The following is a 15,685-nucleotide window of genomic DNA, read 5'->3' on the forward strand; positions in this document are numbered from 1 at the left end:
AGTGGAAGGGGGTATAATCCTCATAATATGTTTAGCATGCGGACAGTAGCACATTTGGCATTTGCATCACATTAGGTGCCATACATTGGTACATGGGTACATTATATAAGGCTATTTACTAACATGATTGCATTACCATATTGTGAGATGAGCATAGGCTTCATGGACATCAGTTTGATATCTTTAGATGGTATACTTCCACTTGTACTTTTTCTGTCAGTCTGCTTATGGATTGTAGGGTGTAGGGTACAGAAAGGAAAAAGGTAAGGGGGGTAACATTTGGTGCAACCATTGACCATGTCACCATTGTCATCTAATGCCTTTGTTAGAAGTGGTTTGTGCCTCTGGCCCCTGAGACATACTTGCATGGCGTGTGAACTGGTTTGTGTGGGGTTTGGTGACTGCATTCAGTGCCCTAGTGGCACAACTATGTACAACGTGGGTGTTCGCTCTTCCCTTCCCTCTCTAGGGGACGTTAGTTTATGTGTGTTTGAAGGCTTGTGAGTGCCTCCTCCCCTACCAAACTCCGCACGTCCTCGTTTCTAAGTATCCTATGAGATCTCATCTCCCTCCTGCACTTCCCTCGTCTCCCCGATAATGAATGATTCCCACCATTCTTTGGCTGTAGTTCTATATTGCGTTGCTTTGAGTTCTGTGTGTATTCTCGTCTCATAGTCAAGGTTCATGGTGACTTGTTCTATTAATGCCACCCTTGCAGGGGCTGTCCCCTGTTTCCAGACCCTCGCTATTAGCAGGTTAGCGGCAATCAAAATGTGGAATAGTAAGAATGCCTGTGGTTTGGTAAATTGCTCGAGTGACATGAATAGGAGCCCGCACTCAGGCTGGAGCTTTAGTGTGAGGCGTAAGGCCTTTGAGATTATCATTTCCACCTCCTGCCAGTATGTTGCAATGATTGGGCATATCCACCAGATGTGAAACATCGTTCCCTCTCCTTTTCCGCATCTCCAGCATTGCTTTGGGATCTGGGGGTAAATGATCGCGAGCTAGTCGGCACCATGTACCATCTGTATTGGATCTTTCTCATCAGCACCAGGTGTGATGCACATCTAGATCTACCCTTGTGTCCTATGTATGCTTTCTGCCATTGTTCCCGTGAAAGTGGTTTGCCAATGTCTGCCTGCCATGCCTTTCTAAACTGAGCTGACCCATTGTTATTTGAGTAGTTTAGCAGTGTGTATATGTTTGAGATCGTTTTTTTCGGTATGGTCCTGGTTTCACATATGTGTTCTATTTTTTCTATCGTCTTGGGTGTGACTCGCTCAGTGTCATTCTCTAGGAGTGATTTGATCTGTAGTTATGAAAATAAAGTGTGCGGTGGTAGGTTGTATTATTTATAAAGGTCTGGGAATTGCATCAGTGTGCCGTGCCGGTACAGATGTCTAATCAGGGTGCATCCGCCTTGTACCCACGGTCGGTAGTTGAACGTGGTGTTAACAATGTGTAGGCTGACTATTGGGGTTGCCAGTGACCATTGTTTAGTGTAGCCCATGTGAGGTCTGGCCGCTTCCCATGTTCCCAACAGTAAATATTGGGTAGAGAAATGAAAAAGCCAGCAATAAGTCAAATAAAGTGTTAAAGAAGTAAAATAAAAAGGATAAAAACGTGTGTGGTGAAAGAAGGTCTTAATGATGATTCTTGGCTAGATCTTGCTGCCCTATTAGCAACTCCGGTCTTTATTCTCCTCTCCAGGCACAATATGCTCATAGGCAAAATAAGGTTCCTATATCTTATTACAGAGAACCAAGGAGTCAGCCACTAATAATGCAACTTATTCCTGTTTATTTATCTGCTACAGAGAGAAAAGTAAGAAGAAACAAAGAAAATAATTAATGCCTATGTATACCTCCTAAATGAGGGATAACCCCTGTGGAGAAATGGAAAAGAAAAGAAGCGGAGGATACAATATATATATATATATAAAAACAATGGAATACTAGGAAAAAGTGTATATATATAAATTGTAAAATTAAAACTTAACTTTTAATAAAAGTATAAATCCCTAAAAAGTCTCTAAAGACAAAAAGACCCCACTATAACATAAAACTAATAATACTATGTGCACATACACACAACATCAATTTAAAATAAACAGAGGCTGGTCCACACTGCTTGGAAAATTGTAAATGTCCCTGAAAGGGATTTAATGTAGATCAATAAATCAGATATCAATTAGACTGTTTGATAACAGGATGTTAACTGACAGCAGATTAATTGTAAGTACTTGCTAGGTGGCCACCAATATAGTTCTGACTCTATTGGCAACTATGTATCTCAGTAGCTATGGGAATATAACCAAAATGTAACAAAAGTAACTGTCAGCTTCTGTAGTTGAAGCAGTATAAATAACTGTTTGATAAAGAGTCTGACACTGAAGTTAAAAATTCCTATAGTTCTACCAAGTATAGAACAGGGTGGGTTGAGGGGAGAAAGGGAAAGGGGTTAACAAAATAACTGTCCCTATAGTGCCTTCGAGGGCACCCCTTACCCCTAAAATGACCCTAGTTTGGAATGAAATACAATACAAGTAAAAGGAAAGATGACAAAAAAACAAAATAAATAGAAAAGATAATTCTGAGATATCAGAGATAACCGCAAGCAGTATTGTGGACACAGCAATGCCCCAAAAGCCCCTGACGCACATTTCGCTAGATCACGCACTATAGGGACAGTTATTTTGTTAACCCCTTTCCCTTTCTCCCCTCAACCCACCCTGTTCTATACTTGGTAGAACTATAGGAATTTTTTACTTTACTTATTTATTATATATATACACTTTTTCCTAGTATTCCATTGTTTATATATATATTGTATCCTCCGCTTCTTTTCTTTTCTGTTTATTTATCTGTTCCAATAAGGAAGTAACTCGTCTGAAAGAATGCAGGTCAGTCTGCTTTCAGTGTCTGACAATGTGTGTTTACAAACTTAGTAAAACTACTGTATGGTGATTAATTTGGATAACTTGGAAAGACGGATGGTGGGGTATAAGCTAAGCAAGACCACTTCTGGTGTGAAGTCTAGAGTTTTACCTGTTAGCTTGGTAAATAAGGCAAACATCTCTCTCCATATTGGACATCCCCACCATATATGTATAAATAAGCCTGCTTGGCCACATTTCTTCCAACAATTCGCAGATACACAAGATAGTCTATGCATGGTTATGTACCATCGGAAAAGTATTTTCCTAGAAAGTTAAAAGTGGTTAGAGCACCTAGTAGGAGGTAAGCTATTGGAGAGTATCATTTGTCACTGCTCTTCTGTAAATGTTTTTCCTAGCTCTTTTTCACAATATGCTTTATGATGATGAATGCAAAATGATTCCAAAAATAGTGTTATAGCATATCAAAATTAATACCCTTACTCCTCGAATAATTTGTATTGTTTGCACTAAAGGGAGGCCATTCTGCCTGAAACGTCTGGTAGGGAGGCTAGAATATGGCTAGTCTGTAAATAGTTATAACAATATATAGGCGTACTTAGTATTCTTTTGTTAAGCGCTCAAAGGTAACGAATGTTGTTTTGTCAAACATATTTCCTATTCTCCTGATCTCCTTAGTTACCAAATCAGAAATGTTAAGGTCCAAGATCAAATGATGTAGAATTTGTAATGAAGCTATTCAGGAAACACATTGAAAGTAAGTAACCTTGCCATCTCTGGCCAATTCAATAACGTATGTCTTGTGGTGCTAAATATTTTATCCATTTCTCCTGGCAAGGATCCTGGCCAGAATTGGTTATCTATCCTGTTGTGGGGAAATTGAGCATCTTCAATATCTGTATGTACCCACAAGGGCAAGAAATAATAATGATACACATGTGAAATGTACATTATTTTGCCACCCTCCTGTTTCCTACTTTTGTGTGCAAGAAGGTGACTTTCCTGGGATCCAGTCAGCTAGCTGAGGCTGTTGGGAGTCAGAGACTCTTCCAGTATGTCCCTTCTCTCTGCCTATTCCGCGCAGCTCGGTCTGTGTTAGCTAGGGTTGAAACATAGAGTAATGGTGACAGTGGACAAACCAGGTGCATACCGTTAGCGAAGGTGAAGTACACAGAGACACTTCCAGCCACCAAAACATATGGCCAGGGGTTCTAATATAAGTCCATAATTTCTTCCACAAATGCATCAGGGAATCCAAACATCTGAAGAGAGCACATCATATATCCCCAGTGGAGTTGGTCAAATGCCTTTTCCACATCCAAGGACAAGTAAAGGAATCCAACCGAGTCCCTTTCTGCTTCTTCCATGATATTAAAAAGAGAATACATGCCCCTGTCCTCTGAGGCTCCTCCCATAACAACCTTCTTTTTTTTAAATTCTTTATTTTTGTAGTGCATAAGCTGATAACAGGTTGTTGCGAGGTACCCCAAAGGCATTCCTCCAACGCTGAAAAGAGATTTGAAACATATAGGTACATGCAAAATCAAGCACATTTTTTATATTTAGAGAGTTTAAGTACGGTAGTTAGCAGTAGATGATCTAACAGCTGATTCTGTCTCATATCTGAAGTCAATATCACTGGTATATCTAGTCATCTAGTTATGGGCATCAGATAGTGGTATTCAATTAGTGTAATTCAGGCTCAGTCTAGCTTTTACATCAGAGAAGCAAGATTGTTACACTGGCCCTAGCTATCCACATTGCTATTCACTTACTGTATTAATCTCAGTGGCAGGGGTTATAAAAGTAGAGGTACATAGTAAAATTAACATTAGCACTAGCAATATACATTACAGGACTGTTTCGGGTGCCCCAGGAGTTGCATGCCAGGGTTGGTAGAGTCCTCAGTATAGCTGTGTGTTCAGCCAATTCCCCGTTGGGGCCAAGTCACATTTTGCCGCAGGAGTCCCGCAACATTTATTTTGCCCTTGTACTTCCAGGCCCAGAGTCCTGAACATCTTTGCCGCTTGGCTGTTGTCGGGTAGCGTGGTTCTCTTCCCGGCCTTCTCCCCTGTGTCGCCTTTGTGCCCGTAGTTGGCGCTGTGGCGTGTGCCTTCTCCGCCAGGAAGTATTGGGAGCATGGAGTCGATGTAAGCCGGGCTGGCGTGTGGTGGAGCTGCAGTAGGGTTGGTGAGTAGATCTGCGTTGGTGCCGTGCCCAGATGAATGTGCGTTTGGGGCGGCTGTGCATGCGCCGGTTCGCCTGCTGGGAGTTTGGTAGCAGTGGCCACCTTGTGAGGGTAGGAGGCTGTGGCGGGGCTCGCAAGTGCAGCTTACCCTCCAGCTTCCTCCAGAAAGCCTCAAAGTGGTCATTGATGCGTGAAAGGATGTCTCGTGGTGTGTCTGTCAGGGTCTCTGCGCTTGACTCTTCCACCATTTTAGGTAGGTCTCTGTCTTGGCGCCATTTTGCTTCTCCGTATGCCTGGATGGACCGGGATTACCCCCGCCGGTCGGGGGGGGTACAGGGCTTTCTTGTGCTGTGAGCAGCCTCAATATGCCTCCAGGCTGAGGGATCGGCCGCCTCCCCCGCCCGTCACGTACCAGGCCGCAGTGTCTGTCGCGGTTCAAGCTGGTCACAATCGGATTGCCCGGTGACCCATCATGTGCCCCCTGTTGTGGGTGGCAGGAGGGTGCCTGGGGATGCCGCTTGAGTCGCCTGTAGGGGCCTGATTTTTGTCGTGTCGCCGAGTTTGTGTGGGAGCTTGTGGAGAACACTTCTCTCCGCCATGCTGGTCAGGCCCCGCCCCCAACAACCTTCTTTTATGTAGGGAATTGAATCCCCTAACATTCATTGACATAATTTTCATTGCCATCATTAAGGTGAAAGGATAATGTTATATTGTGTGTCCAATAAATACCCCTTGAGTATTTATTCTCTATGCCGACCACATATAGACATCATTTAACCCCTTAAGGACCAAACTTCTGGAATAAAAGGGAATCATGACGTGTCACACACGTCATGTGTCCTTAAGGGGTTAAACTGATTGACGTTTGCCCTTAGAGAAGCATGTGTGGACACCTGACAATCACACCTGCATGAGCATGTTGGATATCCTATTCCAAAACCATGGGCATGATTATGGAGTTGCGCTCACTCCACCCCACCAGAACCTTTGCAGTTTTAACCATCACTCCTCTGGGAAGGCCTACCCGCAAGATTTTGGATTTGTCTTACTGATTTTGTGCCCAATCAGAAAAAAAGCATTTACTAGATAGGGCACTGACAGTGGATAAGAAGGTCTGGCATGGAATCAGAAATGATGAACCCTAGGCCAAATCCTGAAAAGTAGCCCTTAGAGTCCGAGTATCCCTTCTACAAAGTTCAGTAGCAGTGTGCTTTATGCCACTCCAACCGATGACTGGCATTGTGCATGTTAATGTGTAGCTTGTGCACAGCTGTTCTTAGAAACCAATTTCATGAAGCTTCTGGCACAAAGTTCTTGGGCTAATGTTTCTTCAGAGAGAGTTGACACTTCATTTTTGTAAGTATGGGTAGTCTACCACTTTGTGACTGGGCTACTGTTGCTCAAAGACTCCTTCACTACAGAATAATATCACTTACAGTTTACTGTGGCATACTTAGTACGGCAGACATTTTGTGAACTGACTTGTATCTAAGGAGGCATCCTAGTGCCACTGAGCTCTTCAGTATGACTCACTGTACTGTGCTGGAACAAAAAAGGAGGATACAGCTGCAAATCTACAACGTAAAAAGCAGATAATAGTGTAACACTGTAAGAAAATGCATAAATGCACTGTGAGAGGTAACACTCACAAGATAGATGAAAATAGAGGGCCCAAGGGTGCCTCTACCAATGGAACTGGGGGGCTAAAACAGCTCCTCTCTCCTTCAATGATGGTGAAACTGGACTCATTCATTAGTTTTTTTTCTCTCTCTCTCTCTCTCTCTTTTTTTTTTTACATCCAAGTATATATGTTTTCATCTACACAATGATGGGTCCATATACAAAAAGGCTAAGTACTCCCATAACTTTAATATGTATGGAATTGAATAATAGGAAGTGAAATGTCTGGTGATACCCCCTAATGGAGGTAAAACATTTAATTTTCTTTTTATGACTGTTTGTAAATAGGATTTAGCATTTTATTCAAGTGCCCTTGTATATACACAGAATTGTAAAATTAGAACTCCAATCATAGTGTGTTATTGATAACTCCCATAAGTTCTGCATCTGGGGAAAAATCTTTGACAGGCATCTTACTTGCCCTTCTGTTTTTTAAGTATCATGGTAGGGTACTGTTTTTTATTTTATTTTAATTTCATTATGTTTTTTTTACCCTTATAGGCTTCCTTCAGTAACACTTTGTTTATGAGCTTCAGGTGGAACACATGCTATGGTAAACATGCGTCATCAGAAGATGCAAACCAGAAGCGGAGCACCGGAAGTGAAGTCATCAAATCGTCGAAAACCGGGAAGTTCAACTATACACAGCTCGAGCAACCGGACAACGCTCACTGGACTACCAATAAGAAGAAAAGTCACCCATATAAAAGAGAGACTCAGGGGTGAGGGATTATACTGCTTGTTTGGTATTACTTTGATTTTATCTGATGCTGTTATTCCACTTAGGTGACTTAGAATACCAGGAGGACCCTGAGGAAGTCCTTTTAGGACGAAACGTGTAGGACCTGGTACAGCACTATTTTTCTAGTGTTTTTATACATTTTTTTTATAATAAAGCAGAATTGTTATATCTATCAATCCTGAGTCCAGTTTCACCATCATTGAAGGAAAGAGGAGCTGTTTTAGCCCCCCAGTTCCATGGGGGAGGCACCCTTGGGTGCATTATATTCATTTATCTTGTGAGTGTTACCTATCACAGCGCATTTATACATATCCTTACAGTGTTACACTATTATCTGTGAAAAAAGTGATAAGTGCTCTCTATCCAATAAAGCAGCTATTCACCAACAAGGAGTTCCTTTTACCTTGTGAACAATAGAACAAAACAAGCAGGTAAATTAGGTGGACAGCGCTAAGAATTATTATAATAAAATCATACATACACAGGTAGCAGCAGATTTCGCAATTGTGTGTCTTACTCTTAAAAAAAGGGAAATAAAAGTACAATGATAGTGCAGTATGTTATGAATAATATGGTTATAAAGATATATTCCAAAGGGGCACTCACGTTTTCCAGAGCTTATAAAGCTCTATTTTAGGAGCCTGGACGGAACAATCCCCGTCTAAGGATTTCTTTTTGCTGGTATCAGATTCCCAAGGTAGTGCGATTCATCATATGAAAAAAATAAGGATGTATACCAATGGTACAGTACGTATGTAAAAGTAGGATAAGTAAATAATATTTGGCCTACTTACATTTGCTAGAGCAATGACCTGCTCTAGTGTATGGAGCTTTAGGTGGAACAATCCCCACCTAGGGATATATGTAGATCAGGAACAGCAGAGTGATGGTGAGAGTATAAGGAGCTCAAGAATGACTGGGTATTAAAACAGAATCTTTATTAATAAACAGAATAAATAAAACTATTTAAAAGTGAACTATATAGTAAAAAGAAGTATAAATAAAACCAGTCCTTTGTAGGCAATCCTTAATCTCCACTTGACATGTTTCGCTTACAGCTTTTCTGCTTTTTATATTGTAGATCTGCAGCTGTATCCTCCTTTTTTGTTTGCATCCACATGGTATTTAAAGGGATACTTGCTGGGATATCCCTGGAGGAAGCTGTCACCACTATCAACTGAGATAAGTGTTTTTTTCACTACCCTATTAATTTCTAGGTGTGAGTGATTATATTTGTATTCAGGAGGGATCAACATATTCATACCGATCAGGGTATTCAAAATTGAAAAAGTAGATTTTTAAAAAAGCATTGGGGTAACCCTTTAAAGAGAACCTGCGACCACTTATCTTGGCATCTGCCTCCCACTGTGATCTCATTAGAGAGGACCACCTGCACTCCTCCTCTGCTCTTCACAGATTTACTCTACTTGGGTACACTTCCTGAAGCAGGACAAACCTCTTCAGTAACACCAACACAATGGCTTCATTGCTATTATGCCGTCATCTGAACAGAGTGGCATCATGCCACTCTGTTCCTATACTGCCTAGCCAGCACTAGCTGTAGCAGAGAGCTGGTCTTTCACAGGTTAACTCCACTAAAGATCCCAGTACGGCTCAGGAACAAGTTATAAAATACCATAGAATAGTAATTACAGTTATCAAGGTAATCCATGAATATCCCAATACAGATCCCAATGACTGGACGACACACAGCATCAGGAGCAGAACTGACTTTTAATCCACACAACTTCCTTTTAAAGCATTCTCCCATGCAAGGGAGGGATTCACAATAATTATTACAGTAGCCAATAATGTACCAGTTGCCACCCACACATCCCCTCCCCTCAGTGTGACACATCATTCCATTATACAGGACACAAATTCCCTGGGTTTCTGGATGTACCGCAGAGGCCTGGGTCCAAAAATCACCCAGATCGGACCAGGAAATCGGGAAATTTATGGAAGTACTAAAAAGACCGACCACGCTGGGTTTAACAGCTGAAAAGGGTTCCATGTGTTTTGGCCCTGCGGTCCGTCACAGAAAAGGGAATGTAACACACAAATGGCTTATGTTAGGATAGCTGGGGAGGTTTCGGGTAAATCCCCTTGTTCGTGGGGTTCAAACTACCGAACGGGAAGCCGTTCGGTAGTTTGTATACGAATTGGCGACAGTATGGAGGTCTCAGCGGTGTTTACCTAACCGAGTGTCCAATTTGAGTTTCAGACACCCGACGGCAAAACACCGCTGTTCGGGAGTTTAAAATGTCCGCCGCCACGTGTTCGTCTCCCAAATGGCGGCCACCCAGAGAACAAAGAACCCATTACACAAACTGCCAATTAACCGTTTGCAACATTGTTGCAAACGGTAATTGGAGGCACACTTACTCCTGGGATGGTCTGATTGTTCGGTAGTTTCACTCGCATAATAACTGGAGTGATTTTACCGAACAATCAGACGAATGCTGCATACACTTCACATATACATGTTAAAATTCAACCGAACACATAGAAATAAATGCAATTTTTAGGACAGCCCAATGTAATCCGCTACACTAGCAGTGCCAACTAAGGAGTTTCCATATAAACCACAGGGCATGCACTGTGGTTGCTATGGGTGGAGAGCAGAAAGACCTCTTGTGGGAGGTCTCTTCTGCTCTTCTTTATCGATCAGTTATTGGCTGTAGAGTCTATGCCAAATAATTGATGACAGATTTTTAAATAATTAGTTGCTCCTAATTTATACATTTGCTAGTAAAACAACTAGCACAATGTAGAGATGTAATTTAATGATTTTTTTTTTTTTGAAGACCTTTAGTTGTTTTGGGCACATAAGACTAGAAATAGAGAAGAAGGAGACTAGAGATGGAGAGAAGGTTAGGTAGAAGAGGTAGGATAAAAGAGAAGGGGGTACAATGGAGGAAGAGAAGAGGATTGCAAGTGGGGGATAAAGGTATCTAAAATCTCAAAGAACATAAAGACAATAATAATAACACCCTTTTGTGTGGCAGCAATTATAGAGACATCTGAAATGAGACAACTCTGTATTCACAAATGATCACACAGACATTCAGGAAGGAAGGACAATGCCAAATTGCAATGAGGGTCTACTCTGGGTGTCTCCTAGAGACACCACCCTTTCATCCCTTCTATAGGAAATATCAGCAACAGTCTTGGTTTTTCAATCTAACCACTATTGGTTGACCATTTTTTATTTAATTGAATTATGGAGAAAACACATTAAAATGTAAATAAATCAGAAAACATGCTTTCCATTTACTGTCCCTACTTGTATGTTCTAACCCAGTTTCTGTTGCTTCATCGGTGACCTCATGTTCTCCCTATTATTCCATGGCCAGGATGTAGCTGACAGAAAAGGCTTGGAAATCCTAGTTCAGCCATCGTTTTTTTTCAGTGTGAAGACCATGTGTATGGGTGGAAGCTGTGCAGTGTGAAGTAATAATTAAAGACAAATGTGAATGGATCTACTCTTACACATTAATAACAACTCCTAATTTGTTATTAACATAATGAGTGGTTTTATTAATTAATCTTTTTTCAAGAATGAAAGTCACATAGGAGGGACACACATAGAAAGGCTGTGCATCCCCTAGTGGGAATGAGTAGAGAGAAACTTGCACTACAAACTTTGCAAGGAGCATACATGCTCATGCCATTTGCATTGTCTCTTTACCATTTCAAAGAGTTGGTTCACTTTAAAAGTTCCTGTGTAATCTAAGCCCATCAGGCAACCTTAACATCTGGCTGAGCTTTTTTGGTTGCAGCATTAAGCGCTTGCTCTGCTATATATGAGATAGATAGACCACAAAGCAATTCCTTGCCTCGGGCCCTGTTAGTTTTCCTAATCCACAAGTAGGTGCTTTTTCGGAACAAATGAGTCCCATTTATTACAACATCATCCCCTTTGTGAAATGACAAGTCCCCTGACTGCAGTCAGCTAAGTACTTATTTTAAAGTCTTGTCAGGTTTTTTTTTTTTTTTGTGTGAGCAACAGTTACAGACTAGGAGGCGTGACCAGAGTACTGAGTATCTGCACTTACTCCCAGGCACACAGCTCTGCAACCACAGAACAAAGATAGAGAGCCAGGCTATTAGGACCAGGCAACACACACACAAACACAAAGGAGATACTGGACAGAGCACAGAGCAGACTGCCAACATGAGGTTAGTAATGAAAGCACAGAGTGGAAGGAAAGGTGTTGGTGAAACTTTCTACATTGAGGATTGAAGCATAATGCATAATGAAGCTTAATGATTGTGTGGCAGATACAGTGTTCTGATGATGGACAAAGAAAGCAGTGAGGAGCCTGCATGTGTCAGCTAATAAAATGAAGCATATGCTCCTGTTTACAGGAAACATGGTTGAATTTAACCCATTCTCTGGAGAAATAGACCTGGTGTCGTTGAAACTTTTCAACTCTTGAAAAATAATCTTTGCAAGGTGCTTCTGCTCCATAATGCTTTGCATGTTATGTAGTTATTGTTAATATGTGGGTAGATGACAGCACCTTATATTATATACATGTGATACACATAATATATGATATACATATGATCCACATGATACATGGTATAGATTTTGTATGATGTCATACTACTAGTAGATTTAGGGGCACTTTTGCACAGATGTGTTTCAGCTATTAAGTATGGAATCAGTAATCTCAATATTATTTTGTGGTTTAAAGTTTACAAAAGAAATCTCATCAGTAATGTATGACGTAATAGTGAAAATGAAGTCAGTTTTTGATACTTGAACCATTTGGGTCAGGTGACGTGAGCATTATGGGTAGGATTTATAAATGATCTTGTTCCCATCTTACTTACATTAAAATACATTTCTCCATTGACTCAATTTAACTGGAAAACTGGAAATTAGGAACTATTCCTTTCACTGGAATGTAGTTACATTTAATTTTGTTCTATTGTTTATATTTTTCCTTATTTGAACAATTCTTTTAGCATATCTTTATACCACATGGTCACATAGGTCAGCAGTCATTACAATAATTAAACTGTAACACAGAATTGGCATTGTAATACTACTGTATAGATAGAAAATGTTGCAAGTGCATGTTTCATTATAACCTGGGGGGGAGAAAATTTTTTTTTTTTTTTTTCCTGGCACAATGTAAAAAGAAAATAATTTCATTTTGGGACATGTTTTACTAAGAGAGCGATGGCGATTGTTAATCTTTCTACTCTGTTTGGACAAATCGATATAATGAAAAACAATAAAAGATCAATTGTAGAAAGTAATGAATATTTAATTGAGGGGTTATAGAAAACTTTTTCATGAGATAATGGAATCAGTTTTATGGTTTGGTTTGAGGCGGAGATGGTTTTTAGAAAAAGCTAGTAATGAGAAGGTAAAGCAGGTTTGTTAAATAGTAAACAATGGAAAGAGGAGGTATGAGTTAAAGTCTACTTTCTCTCTGTACACATTACTCAATTGCCAATGCTGGAAGATTGCGTAATTCAAATGTGTAGAAAATTGAGACTTTTCATAAATTTGTGGAAAAAGTTGTGAGACTTGTTAATGTCACCATTTATTTATAAATATTTATATTCATATAAAGATATGTAAATTAGCAGTTGTTCTTTTATGTACAAAAAATAAAAGTTATGTAGAACTAGTGACTCCCTTGAACTGCCTGTCATGTCAACCTTTTTACTAATTTCCAGTCTTTTATTTGTTTATACCGTTTTGTTTTTAGCTTATCACATTCTACCTTCACGGTCTCTGGTTTTCCTCTCAGCTTCTAATCATGGGGTTATTCATGACAGTGATTTTTCAGGATCTGAGTGAGAATTTAATGTCAATTTAAAATTTTAGGATAAACTATAAATTGGAAAATATTCTTTAAGCTAGTTTATTTTTATTTTTTTGGTATTATCGTTCAATTTTGAAATGCACTGTGAATTAATTTTCCCACACTTGCTCCCAAACAGGGTTATTTACTAAAAAAAGAATTGTTGAGTATTAAAAGTAAAGATGGATTTAAAATTTAAAGAACCAGTTTAAGCACCATAACAGATTAATTGAAATTAAGTTGTTGTGGTCCCTGGAGCTGGCCCACCTTTGTTAAACTGTTCTCAAACAGTTTATCCCTAAATCCTGTGTCCAGCGCTGGGTCTCTCTGCCCCTCTGTCCTTTCATTTGCTCTAATTCTGGAAACTGGAAGACTCAGAAAACATCAAACAGCACCTCTTGAATGAAGCATACCTTTTTTTTCACCACTGTCCTATGATGCCTGAACTTTCCAGTTTCCAGAATTTGTTAAACGGAAGGACAGAGAGGCAGAGAGATCTAGCACATGAACACAGACTTTGGGGTTAAACCGTGAGCTCCAGGCAACATAGCAGCTTCATTTTGATGAAGTTGTTATGATACCCACAGTGTTCCTTCAAGGCCAAAACATCATTACTGGAAACAATGTCTTAGTCAGTTATGCTTCCTGTTCAGCTACTATGACCACACATCAGTCATTCCCTTTGATATCACTTTTCATTACTGCAATTTTCAAATCAGAATTGACAAGAATGCAAAGTGAATTTCAACATTTTGCCAAAAAATAGCCGAATTAGAAAACAAAAATTCTCAAAATCAGTTCTGTTTTAAAAATTTGATTTCAAATCTGAGTTTAGTGAATAATCCTGTAAATGTCTTGTGCTCAGCAGGGGTTAAATCGGACTGATACTTAATGACATCAATAATAGTAAACAATGTAACCATCACATAAATACATAATAATTAATGAAAACACAGACTCAGAACTGTTGCAGAAAAGGCCGTGGTCTTTTATTTAGTTTGAAATTAATACAACCAGTACTTAATAACTTTATCACCAAAACATGTCCGGTCTTTAAACCCCCAGAGCATTAACCAAAAATCTCCAGTCTTTAAACCTCCAGAGAATTAAAACATAACTCACTAGAGTTCCGCCTTAATAGCCAGAACTTCAACCAAATGATCATAAACTCAGATAGTCCACCCCATTTAAATTAGGCAAATTAGGCTCCAAGAAGGTAAGTTCTTCTTTCTTCACAAATTCTTCTCTCTTCTGGCGCCAAAAACTCACCTCAGGGCGCCTTATATATTGTATTTTCGCGCCAAAGAGTACCCTCGCGGACAAGTGCTCCAATTAGAGCACTGTCCGTGCGAACCATTGGTTGAAAGACGCATGAGGGCACAGCAACAGCTGTTGCTAAATGCCCTCGCGGTCAGAGCTAATCGCACCGCGATCTGACCTCCGATTAACCCCACAACGCACATGTGTACCTAATCTATGGACTAGGTACATTCTGTCTAGTTCCCCATCTCTTTCTCCACAAACTATTACCTTGCCACATTATAATGACATATCTCTTGTTCCCTGCATGTTTTACCATTTCTACCACATTATTTTTCCCATTTTCTTTTGCCATTATTTTTGTCATTCTCTCTGTCAGTTTTCCCTCAGTTTACATAAGTAAACTCCACAGTTTTAATTGTTCCCCATTTTCTCTCCTACATTGAACATTGCCCCCCCCCCCCCATAGTTAAATATTCGTGCTTGTTTATCTTTTCTTTAATTCACTGGATGTCTCATTGTTAATGGTGTCAAGAAGGGAATGTGGCATCTGATACATCACAAAGTATATTATTATTATTATTATTATTATTATTATTTTATGTATATATATACATATATATACTTTATGATGTATCAGATGCCACATTCCCTCCTTGACACCACTAATATTATATAACAAAAATCTGCACACCAGTCAAGCCATAAGACTTGCTTTTCCCACAGAATCACAAATCTGCAGTGATGTTACTACCGCAAAGGATTCTGGGGGTAGGCATATGCAAATCCGTTTAAGAAATAATCAAATTTGGCTTGACTGGTGTGCAGATTTTTTTTTAACATTGTATTAACTATCCTCAGACTTCAGGTGGAAGGGGTTTTCAATCACAATTTTTTCCCCACCATAACCTTTTTGGTTTTTGCTCTCTATTTATATATATATATATGTTCCATAACAAACCTTGATAGAGGAATTGCTTAGTAGGATAGTCTGCCTGTGTATGTGTTCTACAACTCAAACTAGAAAATTATGAAACATATTATATCCACATATAATGTCCGCTACATCAGTATATTTGAAACTTGATGGG

At 39.7% G+C, this 15,685-nt stretch overlaps 1 protein-coding gene across 2 annotated transcripts in view; it reads left to right on the forward strand.

Moving 5' to 3' along the window:
• The first annotated feature begins 11,562 nt into the window (after positions 1 to 11,562).
• The window catches only part of MASP1 (MBL associated serine protease 1), a 136,208-nt gene continuing 132,085 nt past the window's right edge, over positions 11,563 to 15,685 (forward strand). Inside the window, exon 1 of one of the 2 annotated variants that reach the window (XM_063442813.1) lies at positions 11,563 to 11,688. In XM_063442813.1, the coding sequence (XP_063298883.1) occupies positions 11,684 to 11,688 (5 nt within the window). In that variant the 5' untranslated portion in view covers positions 11,563 to 11,683. The remainder of the gene's footprint in view (positions 11,689 to 15,685) is intronic. The other variant, XM_063442814.1, reaches the window with a different exon arrangement.

Source organism: Pelobates fuscus, chromosome 2 (genome assembly GCF_036172605.1).
Source record: "Pelobates fuscus isolate aPelFus1 chromosome 2, aPelFus1.pri, whole genome shotgun sequence".
Classification (NCBI taxonomy): Eukaryota; Metazoa; Chordata; class Amphibia; order Anura; family Pelobatidae; genus Pelobates; species Pelobates fuscus.